General features: G+C 33.0%; 1 protein-coding gene across 11 annotated transcripts in view; it reads left to right on the forward strand.

The window, feature by feature from the left end:
• The window catches only part of SPAST (spastin), a 94494-nt gene that overhangs the window by 14142 nt on the left and 57263 nt on the right, over positions 1-23089 (forward strand). For 6 of the 11 annotated variants that reach the window (XM_031951229.1, XM_031951236.1, XM_031951235.1 and 3 more), the window contains exons 2-4: positions 3233-3319; positions 4692-4775; positions 22390-22485. In XM_031951229.1, the coding sequence (XP_031807089.1) occupies positions 3233-3319; positions 4692-4775; positions 22390-22485 (267 nt within the window). The remainder of the gene's footprint in view (positions 1-3232; positions 3320-4691; positions 4776-22389; positions 22486-23089) is intronic. The other 5 variants (XM_031951230.1, XM_031951233.1, XM_031951234.1 and 2 more) reach the window with 3 other exon arrangements.

The raw sequence follows: 23089 nt of genomic DNA on the forward strand, positions 1-23089 counted from the left end.
AATAGAAACTAAAATAGAAAAAAAAAACCATACCCAGAACATTGTTATGCACAGTGGAACATATGAGAGGATTCACAATATATAACAATACATTTTCATTTCAGGAAATTGTATATAATAATCAAACACGTTGTATTCAGATCTGTTTAAGTTAAAAAGTGCATAGCAGAAAACTTAAGGAATCAAAGAAAAGATACTTTTTTTTCTCTCTTTTCTTCAGCCCTCCCACCCTTAACCAGACTATTAATCATAAATAAATTTGTTTACATACACATAACACAATAGGATATGTACATACATACGTACATACACACACATATACATGTATACCAACAGTGACTATAAAAAAAGATCTTAAGTCCTGGAATATTACATTTTTATAATCAAAAGAACTAGGGTTGCAGTTGAAAATATTATGTCCAGTTAAATTAAATATAATATTAAATGTGGGGGGAAATCAACATTTAACAAACTATTAGATTTTCAGAATTTTGTTGCAAACTCAATAGAAAATTTAGCATATAAGCGCCAACATCAAAGACTAATTTCAAGGGACTCAACAAGAACAAACTGTTAATGTTGTATATGTGAAAATGTAAACCATATCTCTAAAATTGTCATTTGTAATTGGATAGTTCAAAAGAAAGATTGGGGTAGAGTACGATGTGATTATAAAAAGCAAAACTGTATAGGAAAAGGTAAAAACACTTATTTTGCTATACAAATGAGGTGCAAAAGCAAGAATGGACACAGAAGATAGGGGAGGAGGCCTACTGAAGTCCTACTCACATCAGGAATGAGTTAAAGAGGGAACCATACACACACACACAAACACTAAGGATGGCACTCTCCAAAATCTATAAGGAAATAAGGAGGAAGGAATAGGATATGGCAGGGTATAGGAGGATGTGTAGAGATGGTTAGGTGGGGCAATGGATAGAGTACCAGCCTTGGAGTCAAGAGAACTGGAGTTAAAATGTGGCCTCTAACACTTAACCCTTACTGGTTGTGTGACCCTGGGCAAGTCACTTAATCCCAATAGACAAATTCCTAAAAGTAGCAGACAATTTGATGTATGATAATACAGATGCTAGAAGTGTGGTTTAATTATGTAAAAATACCTAAGTTTTGAAAGCAGAAGGCCATTACATTGAATGATACTAGTTTTTTCAGGTTAGTACAGTACTAAAGTTTCCAAGATTAAGTATCTAAAACTGTTATAGTTTTTCTTGGTAAATTATCTTAGTGTAAACTTAAGGTAAATTTAATCTTAATGCTATTTTTTGTTATTTTATAATTTCTCTAATTAACTTAATTTGGTGCTTTTATTTAAATTTAAAACAATAACAACAAACTTCCAGTTAATCACACTTACACTCTATCTCTACTTTTAAAGTAGAAGTCAGAAATAGCAGTATATATTCTGGGTATTAAAACCCAATTTAACTTAAGTATTAATTATTAATATTATTATTATTAATTTATTTACAAAGTTCTAAAATTCAAATATTAGGGTAATTTATTTAAATGAAATCTGAATTACTTTTTTTAACTATTATAATCATAAATTCACTTGTCTGCTTGGCATAATAACTGGTAGTTTTTATTTCCAAAGGTTTTACTAGAAATTTGGTATTCTCAAGTACAAATTTAAGAAGTGATATCCTTAATCTTTTTAAATTGTAAAATAGTTATTTAATCCTAAGAGCTCTTTGTGAGTAGAAATAGTTTCATTCTCTGTATTCATGCTCTCGGCACCTACACAGTACCTAACTTATAGTAGTAGTTTAATAAATGTTGATTGATTGAATTGCTCCTGTGGGGAGAAATTATAACTTTAATCCCTTGTGGTAATTCATTATTAGCTTATATATAATATATACTTTGAGATAAAGACTTTTGAATTTTTTTATTTTTATTTTTTGCTTATCACATGCCATTTCACAGGTGCCTAATAAATGTTTAATTGAACTGAATTTTTGTCACTCAGATCAAAGTTAAATCCTCAGACTTATAGTGGATTCCCTGGCAAAAGGTTAGATAACCATTTGTCAATTATAGGATTCTTTTTCACATACAGTATATATTGAAAGGCCTCTGAGAATCATTCCAACCTTGAGATGCTATACAAAAGATTTTGAGATTCTGTCTTTCGACATTTTCCCTAGAATTTAGAAAGATTTGGGGCAAATTGAAATATCATAGATCATAAATTGACATACTTTTTCTATATTGCAGTACCTTTCAACTTTTATGTTACCTGCAGTTATCAGTGGATTACCAGTGAAACTTTCCAGCAGTAGAATAGAAGAGGTTAAACTCTAAATGCAGTGTGTGGCATATTGCTTGATAAATCCCTCTGCTACCTCCCTGCTTCCATGTAATCCAGGCATGAATTGACAGTAGCAGTGGTCACACAACCTCATTCCTCCCCTTCAATGCCCCCTCCCCAATGCAGAGCTGATAGTTGACTAGTTTTGTTATTATTGATACTGTTATTAGCTGCTATTACGATAGCATTGTCCTTAGACTGTTCTCTGATACTGCTTTTGTACCTAAAAAAGATTCTTTGTGCCTAATCCTTTGTCAGGGAGATTGAGGTTATTATTATTATTTCTTAAATGTTGTTATTTATGAAACAATAAAAGCAATGAGAAAATTATAATAACATAATAACTAAATCTCATTGAGTTGACCTTGAAACATAATAACTAAATTGGTTTCATAATGGTTTTCTTCTTCCAAATCCATTTCCTCACACTAACCCTATCAGGAAGGTAGTGGAAAAAATACTGTCTGCCAATAGATGGAGAAACTGGGATGCAAAGAAGTGGTAACTTGCCAATAGTCCTGTGGTTAGTAAAATGAAAAAGCTAAAATTTAAACAAGGCTTCTGACTTGATCAGTACTCTTTCTAGAGTATGTTGTCTCAGTGAAAATGTATTTAATCTTGATTTATCTTATAAAAGTTTTTATTATGTAATCTTTAACGTAATGAAGCTGAGGTTAGAAAGTTAGGCTCCCGTTAGTTGTGTTGGGTTAAAAAATTTGCCTTTATTTACTGTTTTTGAATATGTATTTGGAGTTTTATAACAAATTTGTTTAGATTTTCAGGTAATGTATTATTTTGAATCATGTTTTAATTTATTTAAAAATTATAGTTAAGTTTCTTTCTCTGATCTTCTGTAGTCTTTTTGGTGCTTAGTAAATATTAAATATTTCCATTTTAAAGCAGGACAAAAGGATCAAGCTGTGGAATGGTATAAGAAAGGAATCGAAGAGCTAGAGAAAGGAATAGCTGTTGTAGTCTCAGGACAAGGTAAGGTATTGTTTTGGCTTGGTAAACATAGCTTTCTAACATTGTGATTATTTATGAGATTTTTTTTTTCCTGATGATTCAATTCATTTTTCCCTTGTTAAAATTAGAAACCAGAATTTTAATATGCACTCTCCTGCAGTTAATTATGTATAACAAAATAGGGAGTAGTGAATACATAAAATTTTAAAGTAATTTTTATCTAACTTTAAAAGAGATTTCAGAGAGTGGGATTTGAATGTCTGTTATTGGAAATGAGTATTGTGACCAAGTGATGAGTGAGGAAGTATATCCATAAAAGAGAGGACATGTTCAGCAGTATTAGAAGCTGCAAAGAGGTCAGGAAGGTTGAAACCTGAGAGACTTTAGTAAGCTGAGAGATTTTGGTGGTTTTGGAGAGAGCAGTTTAAATTGAGTAGTGAGACTGAAACAGATTGAAAAAAGTTGAGAAACAAATAAGTAAAGAAATACAGGCAATGAGATTAGATGCTTTTTTCTCTAGGAGTTTGGTTGTGAAAAGGAGAAAGAGAAACAAATAGACCAGAGGGACAAGAAAACAATAACAAGATCAAGTGAAGGGGTTTTTTGAGTTTTTTTTGGGGGGGTGAGGGGGATTGTTTGTTGGATTTTTTAAAAAGAATGTTGAGATTTGAGTGGATTCAACGAAGGAAGGAGCTGATAAAAAAAAATGAATGAAGTTCAGAGCTGGAGGGATGGTGGAAGGGATATACTCCCAAAGAATATAGAAAGCATAGCAAGAAGGACATAAGTAGATATGGGTTGACCTTAGAAAAGAATAGAACTAACTATTTGAGATGATATAGAAGAAGGAGAAGAAATTGAAGCTCACAAAAGACAGGCTTTTGGCAAAGCAAGAGATGAGTTTCCTTGCTGGAGGGAAGATGATTTGAAAGAACTGTTCTGAAGATTATAAAAATGATCAAGTCAGGAAAAAATAAAAGGATTTTGATGCAACAGCGAAGTCCCAGTGAAAATTAGATAACTTGAGTTTTTTGTGGCCTTAACAAATGTGCAGAGCCCCTTTTATGGTTAAGAATAAGAATATGGTTTTGAACACAGTGACTTATTTCCAAATAACACAGTGATTTATTTCCAAAGAAACAAATAATGTCACAATAAGCCAAGTTCCATTAATCAGCTGCAAGAAATAATTTCAATTATTTTGCTATACCTGAACTTTATTCTGTAAACTATTGATTTAAATAATTATTTTTTAAAAAGTTACTTCAAAAGGTAAATTCTATTTGATTTATATTGTGTGTGTGTGTGAAATGTGTGTGAAATCCTGGATTGTATCTCTGTAAAGAAACAGCTATTTTAATTAATTTTGCTTTGTTTTTTCCCCCTCTCTTAGGTGATCAGTGTGATCGAGCTAGGCGCCTTCAAGCTAAAATGATGACTAATTTGGTCATGGCCAAGGACCGTTTACAACTTTTAGGTATTCTTAATATTTGGGGCGCTAGACTTAATGATAGCTATGTAAGTTTTAGTTTGCATGAATGTAAAACTTTGATATCCTTTTAAAAAATATATAAAAACTCAAATTTTAATATTTAACCACTTTAAATATTCTTTCAAACCCCCGCAGTCAAAAAAAAAAGTAAAATTGCCTGAAAATTTTGTTTGTCAGTATAGGAGGGAGAGTTGGGAAGAAAAATTATTATTTTTAGTGATAATTAAAAAAAAAACTTTTGAAAAACAAAGTAAAAGAAGCCCCACAACTGTCTAATGACTGAGATATCTTTCTATAACTTAAGGATGATCTGCCTGCTTTAATCAGTGTTATTCCCTTACCTCCCACCATAAAATTCTTAAATTCTATACATGTTTCAATCAGAATAATTGCTATTTTATCATTCTTCAGAAAACAGTATGAAAATGTTGTAGCAAAACCATTTTCTGATAAACCTGCTTTACTTGTTTAGCTAATATTAGTATATTAAACATACAGTACAATAAAAGTAATTTTTTTCTGTAACTTATAAAAACAGGAAATTATACTAATGACATGCTAAAATATGTAGCAAATTGGATAATTTTAAGTAGGTGGCTGTGACTTTTATTTGAAGTCTGTTGAGAGAGTAGCCTAACTGTCTTTTCAGATGAAGTCTCATGCAAAGAAATAAGGGGAAGAGTTTTAAGTGACTGAAATTTACATAATGCTCCTATGGGAGAAAATTAGTTGAAAAATTTTTTTTAATTTGAATACCTAATGCTAAGATATAAAGCAATTTCTGTACTAGTCCACTTAACAAAAGCTGAATATGCTAAGCTTTTTAAAAAAATTATTTTAATAGCTATAGAAAACCATAAGGGAACAATGATAAAGAAAACCAAAAAAATACAGTAAGCCCTTCCATCCATTTCAGGACTTTATAGAAAGACTGCCAGAGTCTTAAGGAACTTTTGAGCAGAGAAAACCCAGGGTAGGCAGAACACAGAGCATTCAAGCAATATAGACTTATAGAAGGGCCAGATCAGCACTCCAGCTCAGGAAAGAAGGCTAGATCGGTACTCAGGCACTAAAGTGCCCAGGCAGCCCACACTCTTGCCTCAGTAGAAGAAATAATTAGTGTGAGTACTGGGAAAGTCTTTCAGGAGGCCTGCTATCAGCAGTCTATAATGTCTGGTGGTAGTCTATCAAACTAACAGAGACAGAGACAAATCCAGATTTGGAATCATGCAAAATCAGTCAAATCCAAGCCAAAACCCAAGAATTCTTTTAGAAGAAATCTGAGTCATCAAATTCAGAATTGGCAGCAGGATTTGCCTGTACCATCCAAGAGAATCTGATTCACACACCAAGCTTCAATCTAAAAGCTGAGTCTGGAGTTATGACTTAACAGAAAGAAGGAGTTATATGGCTTGAAAAATGTCCCAGGTTTAAACAAACAAACCAGGTGAGAATAAAATTTTAGAAAAAATATTGTCCCAGTCGTAAGCACTTCAGGAGTACCTGGAAGAAGTGAAATGATATATAAAATTTAAATTTTTAGGAAATGACAGTAAGGTAGGAAAGAAGAGCCAAGATAACTTAAAATATAAGGTTTTAAATCTTATCTGGGAATTGAACTCTCTGAAAATTAGAACAAGCCAACAAAAAGCAACAATTTTATGAGATAAGTGAGAAATACTAAAATTAAATTAAAAAATTGGGGGGAAATTGAAAGAAACATAAGATACACAGTATTTTTAAAATAGTATCTTTTTTTAATAGTATGCAGTCTCCATATTTCTCTTTCTGGCAACAGAATAGTATTTTCTATTCCAAGTCTGTTGGAATTGCCTTTGAATTACCTCTTTGTTGAAAAGAGCTAAATCTATCACAGTTGATCATCACATAATTTTGTTATTACTGCATATAATGTTCTTTTGGTTCTGCTCACTTCACTTCGTTTCAGTACATGTAAGTCTTAACAGGCTTTTCTGAAATCAGCCTGCTCATCATTTCTTTTAGAACAATAATATCCCATTACTTTCATATAACAAAACATATTCAGACATTCCTCAACTGAGGAGCATCCACTCAATTTCCAGTTCCTCACCACTAAAAAAAGAGCTGCTACAAATGTTTTTTGCATATGTGTGTCCTTTTCCCTTATGACTCAGGAGAGACTCAGATGGATCAAAGGATATGCACAGTTTAATAGCTCTTTGGGCAGAGTTCCAAATTGCTCTCCAGAATGGTTGGATCATTTCACAATTCCACCACCACCAATGCAAAGTTTTCCCACATCCCTTGCAACATTTGTCATTATCTTTTGCTAATATCTAGCCAATCTGAGAGGTTTGAAGTGGTACTTTAGAGTTGTCTTAATTTGCATATCGAATCAATAGTGATTTAGAGCATTTTTTTCATATGACTAGAAATCAACCAAAGCAATTCTAAGGGGAAAATTTATATCTCTAAACATTTGCATCAACTAAAGAGAGGAATAAAGTGGATATTCCATTGAAAGTACAAAAGCAAAAATCAAAAGACTCTAGCTAAATACCAAAATGGGAACTTTAAAAACGAAAGCAAAAAAAACCTCACAACATGTAATTGATAAATAGGAGTAGGAACAGTTTTTTTAACCTAATAAGATTGATCGTGGATATAATCCAATTTATAAAAAGAAAGCCAAAAAAGTAATATTTTCGGCAATTGAAGATGAAATTAAAGGAAACTATTAAAGTGGTCCAGTTGCAATCCATCAAAAGTAATAACTGATTGAATAGATGAATGTTTGCATACAAAGCAAACTAACTGGATTAACAAGAAATTGTTTCTTTAACCCAATATCAGAAAAAGAAATTGACTAAGTCTTAAAAATCCCAAAGGTAGAAAAAGAAACCCAACTCAAGACTGTTTTATAAATGAATTTCATTAAAATGAAAAAGTAATTCCAATTTTATATAACTTGTTGAAAAATGAAGTACAGAATGATATGAATATTATCTTCCTAAATTATTAGGGAAGGACAAAACAAAGAAAGAATAACATTAACCAGTATTCCTCATGAATGTTGATATAAAAATATTAACTGACATATTAGCAAAGATGCTACAATAACATTTTAAAATTTAATATTATTACCAGGTTGTGTTTATATCACAAATATAAGATTGATTTTAATTGAAGGAAAAAGATAACCATTAAAGACCATATTAATAAAAAAAAAATCATATAATCATATTGAGATACCCTGAAAAGTTCTTGACAAATTTAATGTCTATTTTTTGTTAAAACTATAAAGCACAGGAGTAAATGGACCTTTCCTTAATATTGTGAATTGAATCTATTGAAAATCAAAATCTAACATTCTGTAATATAAGAAAAAATTAGAGGCCTTTTCAAAATATTTGGAATAAATCAAAGGGTAAGTCACCTCTATTATATAACATAGTGCTAGAATTGCTAGCTACAGCAATATTACCAAAAAAACAAAAAACCACCAAGGGAATAAGTATGGATAAATAGGAAACTAAATTTTTTTTGCTAATGTTAGAATGCTCAAACTAGTAAACTCCCAAGAATCATCTAACAAATTTAATTGGTGCAATGGCAAAGATATGAATGATAGACTGTACTGTTTGAGGAAGCACAAGTCACTTTAACTGGATTGTTGAGCATGCGAAGAGAAATAATTTATAAAAAAGCTGGAAAAGTAGATTGGATCACAATCCAAGTTGTGTTTAAATATTAATGAAGAGTTCTTCTGTGATTTTAGGATCATTAGGGAATCATTGGACTTTATTGAGTAAGAGAATAACTTGGTCAGACCTGTGCTTTAGATATAGCATTTTGCCATCTACCTTGAAGAGAGATTAGAGAAGAAAAAGGTTGGGTATAGGAAAGACAATTAGGGAGGGTATTTCGGTTGTCTCGGTTGAGAGGTAATGAAGCCCTAAACTAGAGGGTGCTATGATTTACTTTCTAGAATAAAAAAACTGATAAGACATATAATTGCTATGTCTTGGTAAGGAAGATTAAGGGATTGGAATTAACTCTGGAATTGTGAACTTGGATGACTAGGATGGTAGTATCTTTGAAAAAATAATGAAATTTAGAAGAGAGATTGATTTCAAGGGAAAGATAATTAATTGTTTTTGAACATGTTGAGTTGAGAGGCCTATGGAATATATTTAGTCAGAAATGTCCAATAGATAATTGGTCTTCTGAGACTAGAGCTCAGGAAAGAGACTAGGCTTACGTTAAATCTATAAATCATTGTTTTGAGATAATTGAACACATGACATTTGTAGAGGATGTTATGAGAGAGTAAAAAGATAAGAGAAGAAGACCTAGAAGAGTTAAGAGATTATATGTGGTTGCTGATCAATAAATAACCTTTTATTAAAGATTTTTAAGTGTCAAGTACTGTGACAAGCACCCTATATATGAAATAAAAGCAAAAACAATCCCTGCCTTCACAGAATTTACATCCTAATGAAAAAGACAGCAAATCACCCATATAGAGATATACACTATATAGAGAATAGTTGGAAAGTAACTTTTGAGGGGAGAGCACTAATATCTAGGAGAACCCCCTAAAAAGAAATTAAATAATTTACCCAAATCTATGAAAGATTTGATTTTAACTAATTTTTGAAGGAAGCCAAGGACTCACAAAGCCAAAGTTAGGAAGAAGGAACACTCTAAGCTTGGGGGAGGGACAGCTAGTGCAAATGCATGGAAAATGAAGATAAAATTTCCTGTGAGGGACAGGAAGCAAACCAATTTGAATGAATAGTAGAGTATGTGGATGGCGATAATATTTAAGGAGACTGAAAGATAAAGAAGCTATATTGTGAAGAGTTTTATATTCTAGTCCGAGGAGTTTATATTTGATCCTTGAAGTAATAAAAAGCTGCTAGAATTTGTGTAGGACTATGTGGGGGATGAATTGGAGTATAGAGATAACTGAAGGGGGGAAACCAAATATGAAACTATTGGAATTTCCAAGGCAAGAAGTGAGGAAGGCCCAAAACAGAGCAGTAGTTTTGTAAGTGCAGAATATATAATAAACTTGAAATGTGGAGAAAAATGAAAAATGAAATCAGTTTGGCAACTGATAGACTGGGGGGGCCAGTGAGATTGCGGAATTAAAATTGTGAATATGTATAACTGGAAGAATGTTAATTCTCTTGAAATGATAAATAAATTCTGAAGAGAGATACCTTTGGATGGAAAGATCATCAGTTCTTTATTGGATGTGTTCAATTTGAGAAGTTTGTGGAAGACCCAGCAAAAGTGACTGAGAACATGTGGTCAGACAGATAAAAAGAAAATCAAAAGAGAGAAATGGCATGAAATTCAGGAGGAAAGATTTTCCAGGAGAGAAAATCTAGATATATTGCAGAGAGATCACAAAGAATAAGAACTAAAAAAGACCATTGAATTTGGTAATGAAAAGGTTATCGATAACTTTGGAGACAACTGGTTTTAGTTGAATAATGGGTTTGGAGTCAGATTGTAAGGGATGGAGATTAAAGAAAGAAGCAGTAAAAGCAGACAGCTTTTTTTCTAGGATTTTGATTGTGAAAGATATAAGACAACATGAGGAGATGAAAATTAATTTAGTGTAGTTATTTAATACATAGTTACTTAAATTGTAATGGTATAACATAAGTTTGGAATTGGATCTAATTTTATATTCTGGTTCTGCTAGCTGTGTGATTTTTGGGTAAATTATTTAATTTCTTAGTTATGAATTTATCTCTCTAGATTAGGGATTCTGGTGCTGCCTTCATTTTAGACATTGATCTGAAGAGGAAATAATATGGGTAGAATACTTTGTAGATAATAAGGTATCACTTTATGTAGCATAAGCATCAGATGCTATTACATTTTAATTCATCTGGATGAATAGAAATAATAATAATAATCAGTAAATATTTAAGTGTCTACTATATGCCAGCCACCATGCTGAGAGCTGAGAATATAAATATAGGTTGGGGGTGACTGAAGAGCTCTTTCCCTCAAGGAGCTTACAGTCTAGTGGGGGAAGACAGTACACAAAACTAACCTCAAAAGGAGAGGAGGAATGCATGCTATGGCAGGAAGATGAATTGGAGAAGTAGTAGTGCAGCCAAGTGAGAAATGAAATGCTTAAGCTTATCTTTCCTTTTAAAGAGACATTTGGAGTTGATGGACCCACCTTCCCATCAGAGAGACAAAGGAATATGATGACTTGCTAAGCCAAAGCTGATCTTCCAGGATAGGAAATTATCCCTGTAATGAGCATATCTTTTTCTTATTAGCCACTTAGCCATATTCTATTAAGATAAGAGGAGAGAATTAAGTAAACAAATCCATGTCATTGAAATTACAAGATGCTATGCCATAGAAAATTTTGGTACTGGATAATATTGTTAGCCATCTTCTTCTACCACAGACATTCAAGAAATACTGTTATTCAAAGAAAGTTACAATGGCTGATATATATATTATTATAGCTTTTTATTTACAAGATATACGCATGGGTAATTTTTGAGCATTGATAATTGCAAAACCTTTTGTTCCAATTTTTCCCCTCCTTCCCCCCTTCTTCTCCCCCAGATGGCAGGTTGACCAATACCTGATAAATATGTTAAAGTATAAGTTAAATACAATATATGTATACATGTCCATTCAGTTATTTTGCTGTATAAAAAGAATCGGACTTTGAAATAATGTACAATTAACCTGTTAAGGAAGTCAAAAATGCAGGCGGATAAGAATAGAGGGATTGGGAATTCTATGTAGTGGTTCATATTCATCTCCTAGAGTTCTTTCTCTGGGTGTAGCTGGTTCAATTCAATACTGCTCTATTGGAACTGATTTGGTTCATCTCATTGTTGAAGAGGACCACATCCAACAGAATTGATCATCATATAGTATGGTTGTTGAAGTATGTAATGATCTCCTGGTCTTCTTCATTTCACTCAGCATCAGTTTATGTAAATCTCTCCAGGTCCTTCTGAAATCATCCTGCTTGTCATTTCTTACAGAAAATAATATTCCATAATATTCATATACCACAATTTATTCAGCCATTCTCCAGTTGATGGGCATCCACTCAGTTTCCAGTTTCTGGAACGGCTGATATTTATAAAGCACTTTAGTGGTTACAAAATATGTAGGATCAAGGAAGGAAGCTTTTATCTAGTCTAGACTCTTTAATTGATATATAAAGAAACTGAGAAGTTGATTTGCCCAAGGTTATATGATTTGAACTCAAATTGCCCATCCAAATCCAGTCTTTCCATCACAGCATGCATATTATTTAATTTGATCTTCATTACAACTCTGAAGAATGCACTATAGATGAGAATCATCTTTTTAGAGCTGAAAGGACATGAGGCCATCTACTAAAACTTTTTTATTTTATACATAAGAAATGGGCTGAGAGAGGTCAATACCTGGAAGAACTATCATCATTGCACAGTTTGTGTTAAAGGTGAGCTTTAAACCTAGGTTTTTCTGATTGCAAATCTTGCATTCTTTCACCTCCTTTACTAGCTGGAGACTTACAATTCAAGTATCTAAAGACATTGGTGTAATTATTCTTAAGGCTCCATTATTGTGAGTTTTTCGTATAGGGTCCTGGAATTCCATATCCATACTGTTTTGGGTGGGGGAAAATATTTTATTATTTAGTTGAGAAAAACCTTCATTTACAAATATTTTCTTAAGTGAGAATTGAAGCAGTAAAGACATTTTAATAGTATTTTTTCCAAATACATATAAAGATAATTTTCAACATTTATTTTTTCAAAACTATTTGTTCCAAATTTTTTTCCCTCCCTGCTGTATGTACTCCCCCTTCCTAAGAGAGTGAGCAGTCTGATATAGGTTAAATAAATGCAATTCTTTTAAACATATTTCCCTATATATCTGATAAAAAGTAAAGAAATCACAGGAAGGAACAAGGAAACAAACCAACAAACAAAAAAAGGTGAAAATATTATGCTTCAATCCATATTCAGTCTCCAAAGTTCTCTCTCTGCTTGTGGATGACATTTTCCATCCCAAGTCTATTGGAATTGTCTTGAAGCAATGGGAAGCAGAGTTTTTTTGGCAATACTATTTTTCCATTGTAGAACTTTTTATCTGGACAAATCGTTTTTCACTTAACTTCAAGCAAATCTATTTGCACTCCTTTTTAAATTGTTCCCTGGCTATGTTAGGAAGTTTTTGTTTGTTTGTAAATTCAAAAATTTGAGTTCCCTAAACAGGGCATTTGCTTCTCTTGGAGAAAGGTGTCTTAGCTGATTTTTCTTGACTAACAATGTACTTGATTGGAATAGTTTTACTTCTGCTGTGATTTCCATAAATTGAGATCTTTAGAACTTTAGGGCTTCATGTAGAAAATACACAGAAATAGGCTCCACTATGTATTTCAGTAACAAGTAGAACTTTTTAATAGTGGATAATGAAAATGAACTTAAAATAGTTTTCGTTCATTTCTGGTCTTCATTTTTAGGCAAATTTAGATATTTTTGCAAACAATTTTCTTTTCTTTTATTTTTTATTTTAGCTTTTTATATACAAAACATATGCAGGGGTAATTTTTCAACATTGACCCTTGCAAAACCTTCTGTTCCAACTTTTCTCCTCCTTCCCCCCACTCCCTCCCCTAGATGGCTGGTAGTCCCATACATGTTAAATATGTTAAAGTATATGTTAAATAACTATATATAATTATACAGTTATCTTGTTGCACAGGAAAGATCTGATTTAGAAAGAAGGTAAAAATAACCTGAGAAGAAGAAAAAAAAATTTTGCAAACAATTTTCTTTGAATTTAAAGTTAATTGATGAAGGTGACATTTTAAAATCATTGTTTTGTTTGCTCTAATTCATGTCTTTTACCAACACAAATAGTACCTGCCTCTGAATGGTGCATTTGAAGAGCATTATCACTGAGAAAAATCTGATGACCTACCTGTTAGCTAACAAAATCTGTTCCAAGGTGTATTATATCAGCTAGCTTAGAGCACAAAAGCTCTGTAGTCCTTTGTGCTTTGTGAGAAAAGGGTAGTTGGTATTCAACCTACCCTAGAGGTATGTGCAGGTTGTACCACAAACCAGCCATGGTGCCTGTCTGTCTGACCCTGCAAAGTAAAGCTAAAGGGGAGTCACTGTGTATGTGCAGTGTCTTTCCTTATGTTTTGTCTACAGAAATGGAAGGAAGCTGAGAATGCTATGTTAGCCTAGCATATGTCAATACTAAATACAAATCACCTGATTTATGTTAGATAACTGGGACATAAATGTTCTGTCTGGACCTCTAGAATTATTTAAAATGCTGGTTCATATTGAAAATATTAATCTGCTTATGGTCTCAGAGCAAACTAATATCTATAGCAGTCTTAGACTGGTAAATATAAAGGTCAGGATATCAGTTAACTTAGTAATCAGGTTGGCTTGAATTTTAATAGATTGGAATTTGAGTTTTGGGCATTCTTATGATGTTTACAGCAGCCGGTTCATTGGGATATTAGAATCAAAAGAGACCTTAGGAATTAATTTGGCTTTAAAAAAAAATCTTTTTTAAAATTACCTACCTCAAAAACAACAAATAAAATGAAATTTTCTATATATTAGGTACATATGAAGATTACATATGAAAGTGAGGCTTTTATGTACATTTGCTTTTCTTTTTAAACACATAACATATTTAACGTGTTGATTTTAGAGCTGCCCTGCTTCTCCATATTCTTTTGTATTTCTGTTTGCTTCTGTGCATTTAAAAATGATACTTCAGTGACTATCTCTTTTTTTTTTTCTAATTCTTTTAACAGTACTATTTTTAGCTTCCCTTCTTCCTGAAAACTCTCTCCCTAAATTGGGTAGGAAAAAAAAAAGAAAAAACAAAATATTCGTTAGATTTATTCAATATGTATTTACTCATTGGCCATATCCAAAAGTAGCTGTCCCAGGCTAAACCTTGAAACCATTACCTTCTCTGTCAGCATTCTCTACCCAATGTTGGTCTTTCTGAGTCGAAATGTTACACACCAGGCTTGTACCTACAACACTCCTTAGTGTAGATAACTGGATTAAAATGTAATTAAGTGTAAATCTAACAAAATAAATAATAATGTGAACTATGAGAAGTAGGTTTTTCACAGATAACGTCAAAATAGGATAAGGGAGGGGTGAAATATGTGTTAAGGTGTCTTCAATCAGTCACCATATAAGTTAAGAAACTGGCTAAACAACACAGTTCCTGACAAAGGGATCTAAGCTTAAACCAGCTCAAACTGACTAGTGTCAGTGACAAGTCACAAACCTTTTTTTCTTTATTTCTTTTTTTTTTTTTTTCATTTCCAAAGTTTTATTGAATAGGGTTAGAGTATTTTAGAAAATGATGCTTCCAATTTGTTTTAGTTCCCTGGCATGAAATGGCATTTTCAGGAATGGAGACAGACAGACAGACAGACAGACACACACACACACACACACACACACACACACACACACACAGTAATGAAGATATACGCAAGCATACTGTAGCTATTAAAAGGAATGGGTACAATCCAGATCCACTTTTAAAATCCTTATTCCTAGACTCATTCATGAGTACAAGACTTATAGTCAACTATAACTTATAACTTCAGGCTTAAACCACAGGCTGATCTCAGCACTTTTTATAGAATCACTACCATGAATGATCCTACCAACTTGAATGTGGAAATCTCTATGAATGTTACCTGGCTTGGAATCAGCTGAATTTGTATCCCCCAGCATCATTCTACATATTTTACCACATTCAAATCTTCTCAGACCAGGCTACAACAGGCCCATGTTCATGTTCTTCATAAGCCCAGAGAAAATGACCTGTCCTTCAGTTCAGCATAGTGCTGTTTCAGGTGTTCTTCTGGAATCCTAAGGAACTTCATGCAAAATCTCTTCTGATCAGAACGCTTGGTGAAGTCCCCTACCAATCCTCCCTGAGTGCTGTGGGGCTAGATGGCAGCTCAGTGTTGGTCGTGGTCCAGGGAAGCTCAGGCAGGAGCAGAACCAGGCAACTGGATTATGGAGGAGATAAAGGCTAGAGCCTAATGTCTACACTTCATATTGAAGCCAAGAGCAAAGAGATAGAGCCCCATACAAGCCTTTTGACTAGGAGTCCTCAAACTATGGCTCGCGAGCCAGATGCAGCAGCTGAGGTCAATTATCCCCCTCACCCAGGGCTATGAAGTTTCTTTATTTAAAGGCCCACAAAACAAAGTTTTTGTTTTTACTATAGTCCGGCCTTCCAGCAGTCTAAGGGACAGTGAACTGGCCCCCTATTTAAAAAGTTTGAGGACCCCTGCTTTTGACATATGAAATGGATGAATAAAGAGGATTGGGAAACCGAACAGTTGTAACCTGATTACAATTGTGCAGGTTACAATTGTTACCTGTAAATCTGACCTAATTGTAATTTGGATTGTAAAGCTGACTAGTTGCAATTAACTCTTGACTATAAAGTTGACCAATTTGAACATTGAAGGGAGTGATAAAGAACCAAATTAGCAGAATAAAGCTTGTTCCTGATTCTGTATTTGGTGTATCCTCCTTGAGAATACACCTGCTTCTCGTAAGAATAAGAATAAACAATTCTTTTATTCTTAAAGAGCATTAGTTATAACACTACTAGTTTGCAACCAGGGAAGCAGTGGGCAGTGGCAGCTCATCCCAGGCTTACTTCCCAATCCTGCTAAGTTCCATTATCTTTTGATAATATAGTAGAATATAGATATCATTCTTAAATGTTTTCTGTGTCAGTGTGTTACCCACAAGGATCCTTAAGCATGATTTAGTAACCCCCTTCTATTTTGAGTTTGACTTCACAGCCCTGGAGTATTGTTGATTGTTTTCATTGATCAGATTCCTTAATTCCCTTCACTCAAGGAATTTAGATTTTAATAGGGAGAAATAACTTGAAGGGGAATAGGCAGCATGATGTAGGGATGGCTAGAAAGTAGTATGGGAGTCTGATTAGCAAAATGAAAGCTCAGAGTCTGGAGTTCCAGGAATGGAGTCCAAGGTTCTGGTAAGAAGAGAAAGAGGATGATGGCTGTATAGTTTAGTGTAGAGATGGCCTACTTCTGAACAATAAAAAGTGAAAACTTAACCTATCACCACCTAGCATACTAAGAGTATAGTCCAAGTTTTGAAATGGGCTTGGGGAGAGGAGATGAGAGGGATGGCTATACTGCTAGAAGTATAATGTTAGATGTAGGTCTTTAATCTGAAGTAGACAATCCTAGTCCATTTGTGGGAAGCAGGTCAAGATGAAATCAGGAAATATTTATAAATTCATTTTTTTTCTGGGGCCTGATATGTGAAGGGGAATAGTATGAAGAAAAAGTAGGAAAGATAGGTTGGCGCTAGATTGTGGAGGACCATGAGTACAATGCTAAAGAGTGGGTTACATATCTTGAGGCAATAGCCATTGAAAGGTGAATGACCTAAGCATTTTGAAAATAAGTTTGGCATTGTGAAAGATTGATTAAAGATGTGGAGATAGAGGAGGTAGAACAGCCAGGAAAATTTTCAAGTAGTCTAGGTAAGAGGTGACAAAGGTCTTCACTAGGTGGTATGTCAGGATGAATGCCCAAGAGATTGTATAGGTAGAAATGATAAGGATAAAAAGCTTTGAGAAAATACTGGTTTTGAGTTAAAGCTTTAAATGTTAACAGTTTTTTTTTTTTGTTTGTTTTTGTTTTTTTAGTTGATATTCTAAATAGTATTGTGTCCCAAATGCCATATGTTCTCCATTGGGTTTCCTTCTAAAGTGATGGGTAATTAGGCGAAAGCTTAATTTATACAATACAGATAGAGCAAGAGTGAAACTGGACACACTTTAAAAATTCAGATTCACAAGGGACTGTGGAATTGCATCAATTAAGACAATATTGAACTGATGAAGAAAAGATTTGAATGAACGTGGCTATATTACAGTATTTGAAGAATTGGCCTGAGGGAAATTAAAAGGCGGGACTATGAGCAAGGGTTGGAATATGCAGAGGCAGATTTAGACTTTATGTCAAGAAAAATTTAAAAACAATTACAGAAGTTCAAAAGTCAATATGGGCAGATAATGTTTTTTCTCTTCATTGGAGGTCTTCAAGCAAAGTCCAACAAGTTCTATTGAGTAGCTATTGAGGAGATTCTTGTTCAGGAATAAGTACTACATGGCTTCCTAGTTTCCTTCGAATCAATCATCTTATTATTTCAGGCCTATTACCTTCAACCAGTGTTTCCCTTGTGCTTACTCCATAGACTCTCACCAAACTTTGACTACAAAATGTAAAGCTGATTTGATCCAAGACATATTAGTCCCTATCTCACTATTGTTAAAGACTGAACTTGTCTTTTTGAGTGGCCATATTTTCTAGAAACACTGGATCCAGAGCATGCAAGAGGCTTTGAATGTGTCATGGAAATCTTCCCTCCCCTTATCTTACCATCCCCCTCCCCCTGCCAATTGACATAATTTGTTATTTGCATCTCAAACTGGACTCCTTGTGTGAGCTTTGGAATCAAGACAGATGCCAGACAGTTTGCACTAGGCTTCTGCAGCTGGGATCCTTATAAATAAGGAGACCATCCTATCTTTCATGATCTAGCAGTTCTCAAGGGAAAATAATGTGACTTTTGCCATCACCTTGCTTCTCTCCTTTCAGGAGTGGTTTTGTCCTTTTCCAACCTTTACTGGACCTTCTCCCAAACCATACCCATTTTGCTGGAGATTCTGCTGTCTTCCTTCTTTTGTCCTTTTGTCATAAATATGCATACTTATGTAAGAATTGTGAACTCTTTTCTCTGTCTTGGTGTCTTACATGCATGTTGGTTTCTCTTGTATTAAACCTAGTTTTCATGTAAGTTTTATGAAGTTGTGATTTCCAGTGTTGTTGCAGTCAGGTGGCAGTAGATTGAGCTTGTTATAGCAACCAGATTCCTATAATAGATAACCTTTCCAGCCTTTCTATCAGCTTTGGTCTCTTTCTTCTCTATACCTCTATGCCTCCTGGAATTCAATTCAAACATTTTGTTAAACGTCTATTATGTGCTGTGAGTGCAAAAACTAAAATGAACCAACTTTTGTCCTCATGGAATTAACATTCTGCTATTGAATACAGTATATAAGCCAAATGGGACAGTTTATGGAAGAATAGAGTATTTGTGTTAGAAAATGAGGCAGTGATAAGTTTGTTCCGCTTGAAAAAGTAGATTTCTGTCATGATGAAAATGAAGTGCTCGTTCAGTATGCTATTTAAGAATTTATAACTTAAATGGCATAAATACTTGTTAATGACATTTAAAAGAAAAATGAGTTTTCTTCCCAAATATATACTTCATTTCTAGATACAGGGTGCCATTTGCCATATTGTGTAGAGTATATTTCCTCTATAATCTGAGAGACTAATACATTTTATATAGTATAGTAAAATTGGGTTTTAATTAGCTTTTAAGACCAGTATGTTTAATTTTTTATTTTGATAAAATCTGGTATTAGGGTGAAGATTTATTTCAAAAGAGCCATAGAATGACAATATAAAACAGTGGAAAGAATACTGGACTGAGAATCAGAGACCCAAGTCCTAATTCTTAATTTCATCTTTCTACTGTTTCTGGGCCTCAATTTCTTCATCTATAAAAATGTGAGATTAGAAGTAGAAAATAGCTTCATATTCTAACATTTGATCATTTTATGAGCTTTAGTGGATTGATAACATATGGTTATGGAAAGCTTTTAAAGAAAAATGAACCTGTTTTTTAAAGCAATATTTTGAATAAAAAAGAATTTTTGTGTGGAAATACCTTTTGCATAGATGGGGCATAGCTGAACACGTGTGTGTGTGAGATTTTACATTGGCTCAAATTCACTCTTAATTTTGTCAACTTCATGGAATGTCTTTTGATTATCTAATTGTGTTAGAAAAGTATAAAGTAATTGCATAGAAAGTGAAAAATGTCATTTAAATTGTTCTATGGAATATCTTACTTAAACATTCATCTAATTTAGAAGGATGTTGATTTCTTAGTTTACTGTAAAGGTTTTTAATGTGTAGCTAGAGGTATTTTAAAAAATAAATCATAAATAATTTAAATGTTTTGAAACAGATGATACCAAGGTTGTGATTATTCTTATAATCATAAACTAAAGATAATTTCTCTGACAAAACAGGGAACTATTTTCCAAACAAATGACATAAAGCGAATTTTTGAAATACAAAGTAGGGGGAGAATATATATATATATATATATATATATATATATATATATATATATATATATATATATATATTCCTCTTGATTCCCCTAAAAAAGAGCTGCAGAAGTGTTTTTAATGACTCAGGAAAGTAGCATTCAATTTTTAATAGTATTTTATTTTTCTCCTTCCCAAGACAGCAAGCAATCCGATATGGGTTAAACATATGCACTTTTTTTTTTTTTTTTTTTTTTTTAATTTAATAGCCTTTTATTTACAGGATATATACATGGGTAACTTTACAGCATTAACAACTGCCAAACCTCTTGTTCCAATTTTTCAACTCTTACCCCCCCCAACCCCCTCCCCTAGATGGCAGGATGACAAGTAGATGTTAAATATATTAAAATATAAATTAGATACACAATAAGTATACCTGACCAAAACGTTATTTTGCTGTAGAAAAAGAATCAGACTCTGAAATATTGTACAATTAGCTTGTGAAGGAAATCAAAAATGCAGGTGTGCATAAATATAGGGATTGGGAATTCAATGTAATGGTTTTTAGTCATCTCCCAGAGTTCTTTTTCTGGGCATAGCTAGTTCAGTTCATTACTGCTCCATTAGAAATGATTTGGTTGATCTCGTTGCTGAGGATGGCCTGATCCATCAGAACTGGTCATCATCTAGTATTGTTGAAGTATATAATGATCTCCTGGTCCTGCTCATTTCACTCAGCATCAGTTCATGTAAGTCTCTTCAGGCCTTTCTGAAATTATCCTGTTGGTCATTTCTTACAGAACAGTAATATTCCATAATTTTCATATACCACAATTTATTCAACCATTCTCCAACTGATGGACATCCATTCAGTTTCCAGTTTTTAGCCACTACAAAAAGGGCTGCCACAAACATTTGTGCACATACAGGTCCCTTTCCCTTCTTTATAATCTCTTTGGGATATAATCCCAGTAGTAACACTGCTGGATCAAAGGGTATGCACAGCTTGATAACTTTTTGAGCATAGTTCCAAACTACTCTCCAAAATGGTTGGATTCGTTCACAACTCCACCAACAATGCATATGCACTTCTTCTAAACAGATTTCTATATTTCGTATGTCACACACACACACACACACACACACACACACACACCCCACACACATCAAAAGGGGAAAAAAACACAAGAAAGGAAAAAACCAAAGAACGAACAACAAAAAAGGTGAAAATATGCTTTTGGTCCACATTCAGTCTTCTTAATTCTCTCCCTGGATGCAGATGGCACTTTCTATCCCAAGTTTATTGGAATTGCTTTGAATCACCTCATTATTGAAAAGAGCCAAGCCTATCACACAAATAGCAGGATTCTTCCTTGACCCTGTACAGATAATTCAGGGCACTGGTTCCTAGAAATATTAATAGCTCTAGTTTTCTTTGGAGAGCAGGATTGAAGACAAATAATAGTAGTGCATATATATATTGTTCCATCATTAAATCAAATATATGTGAGTTATTCATGAAATAAGATGTGACATTAAGGTGTAAGAATTATTGTGAATAAAGTTTTCTGGCAATAATAACCCTGATTTGCATCATCAGAAAGAATTTTATCACAGAATTTGTGTTTTGCTTACTTGATTGTAAGTATAAAGTGTAAATGTAACATGTAAATTGTAAAGTGAGATCATGGTTTCTTCATGACTCATACAGAATGATACCACACTAAAAAGGGGAGGGGGGTTACTTTCCTTTTTTTGTCTGTACTGATGTAATTTTTCTAATTCCATTTTCTTTTGGGTTATTTTTCTTTTCTGTTTTGCTCATCAAAATCCTAGCTACATTCCAAGATCCAAGTCTGAGCTCTCTTTTATATAAAGCTTTTGTTTACATGTCACCTAGCCCACTGTGATGTCCCTCTAATAAAAACTCTTCTGTTTTATCTTGTTTCATATGTAGGTATATAGTATTGTAGTTTTTTTCATTGTTGCATATTTTAACTTTTCCAAGTAAATTTTGAAATCTTAAGAAATAGGAATTGTGCTGTGTTAGACTTCTTTGTATTATCTGTAGTGCCTAGCTCAGTTTCTTATCCATAGTAGGTGCTGAACAAGTATTTACTAATGATGATAATAAGCAAATACTAGACTTTTTATAATTTAATAACCTTTCATTTTTGCCTACAAATAAGTACTGTAGTTGCTGATTTCTGTTATTTTCAATATGCCTATTTTTTGTGCTAACTAGAAATTATGCTTTATATAAATGCAAAAAAAGCTAAACTCTAAAATCTATTTGATCTTATATGCACATTTTATTTGTTTATTGGGTTTTTTGGTTATTTTGTATTTTTTTACTCCCTTTCTATTTGTTGCATAGAGAAGCTGCAACCAGTTTTACAATTTCCCAAGTCACAAACGGACGTCTATAATGACACTACTAACCTGACATGCCGCAATGGACATCTCCAGTCAGGTGGGTTTGGGTTAACTGACACTTATGTAAATGAGCACCTCTCTTATAACTGCAAATTGTTAGACTAGCAAGCAAACTTAAAAACTCTAATCTCACACTTAACTAGAGAATATGTTTTTCTGTTTAAGAAATTTTAGTTTTTTATTTTAGTTTTACATTTTTCATAAGGCTCTGTTTATTCTTTAACATTAAGTAACATATTTTTCCCTTGCATTTTCTTATTGCTGATGACATATATAAGTAAACTTATATTAAGAAGACAGTATTAACTAAAAGGCAAAATAGTTACTTGCTTCTGTTCTCCTTTATGGTTTTGTGCATAGTCTATTTAATATGAATAACACCTTTTAATTGACTTTTGAAATTCATATTCTTGAAAAGGACACGAAAGTTGTATTTTTTGTGTCTTTTGGATTAAGGTAGTGATATAATGGAATTTACTTTGTGATATCCACTGTTTTCATTATTTTAGAATTAGAATTTGTATTTTCTAAATATGCTTTAATATAATGTATATATTTTATATGTATCTTTAGATATAGTTTATCAATCATTTAAAATAAATTTTGAAGTCAGGTTTATGTAACAAAAGAAGTTAGAATAT

This window comes from Sarcophilus harrisii, chromosome 2 (genome assembly GCF_902635505.1).
Source record: "Sarcophilus harrisii chromosome 2, mSarHar1.11, whole genome shotgun sequence".
Lineage (NCBI taxonomy): Eukaryota > Metazoa > Chordata > Mammalia > Dasyuromorphia > Dasyuridae > Sarcophilus > Sarcophilus harrisii.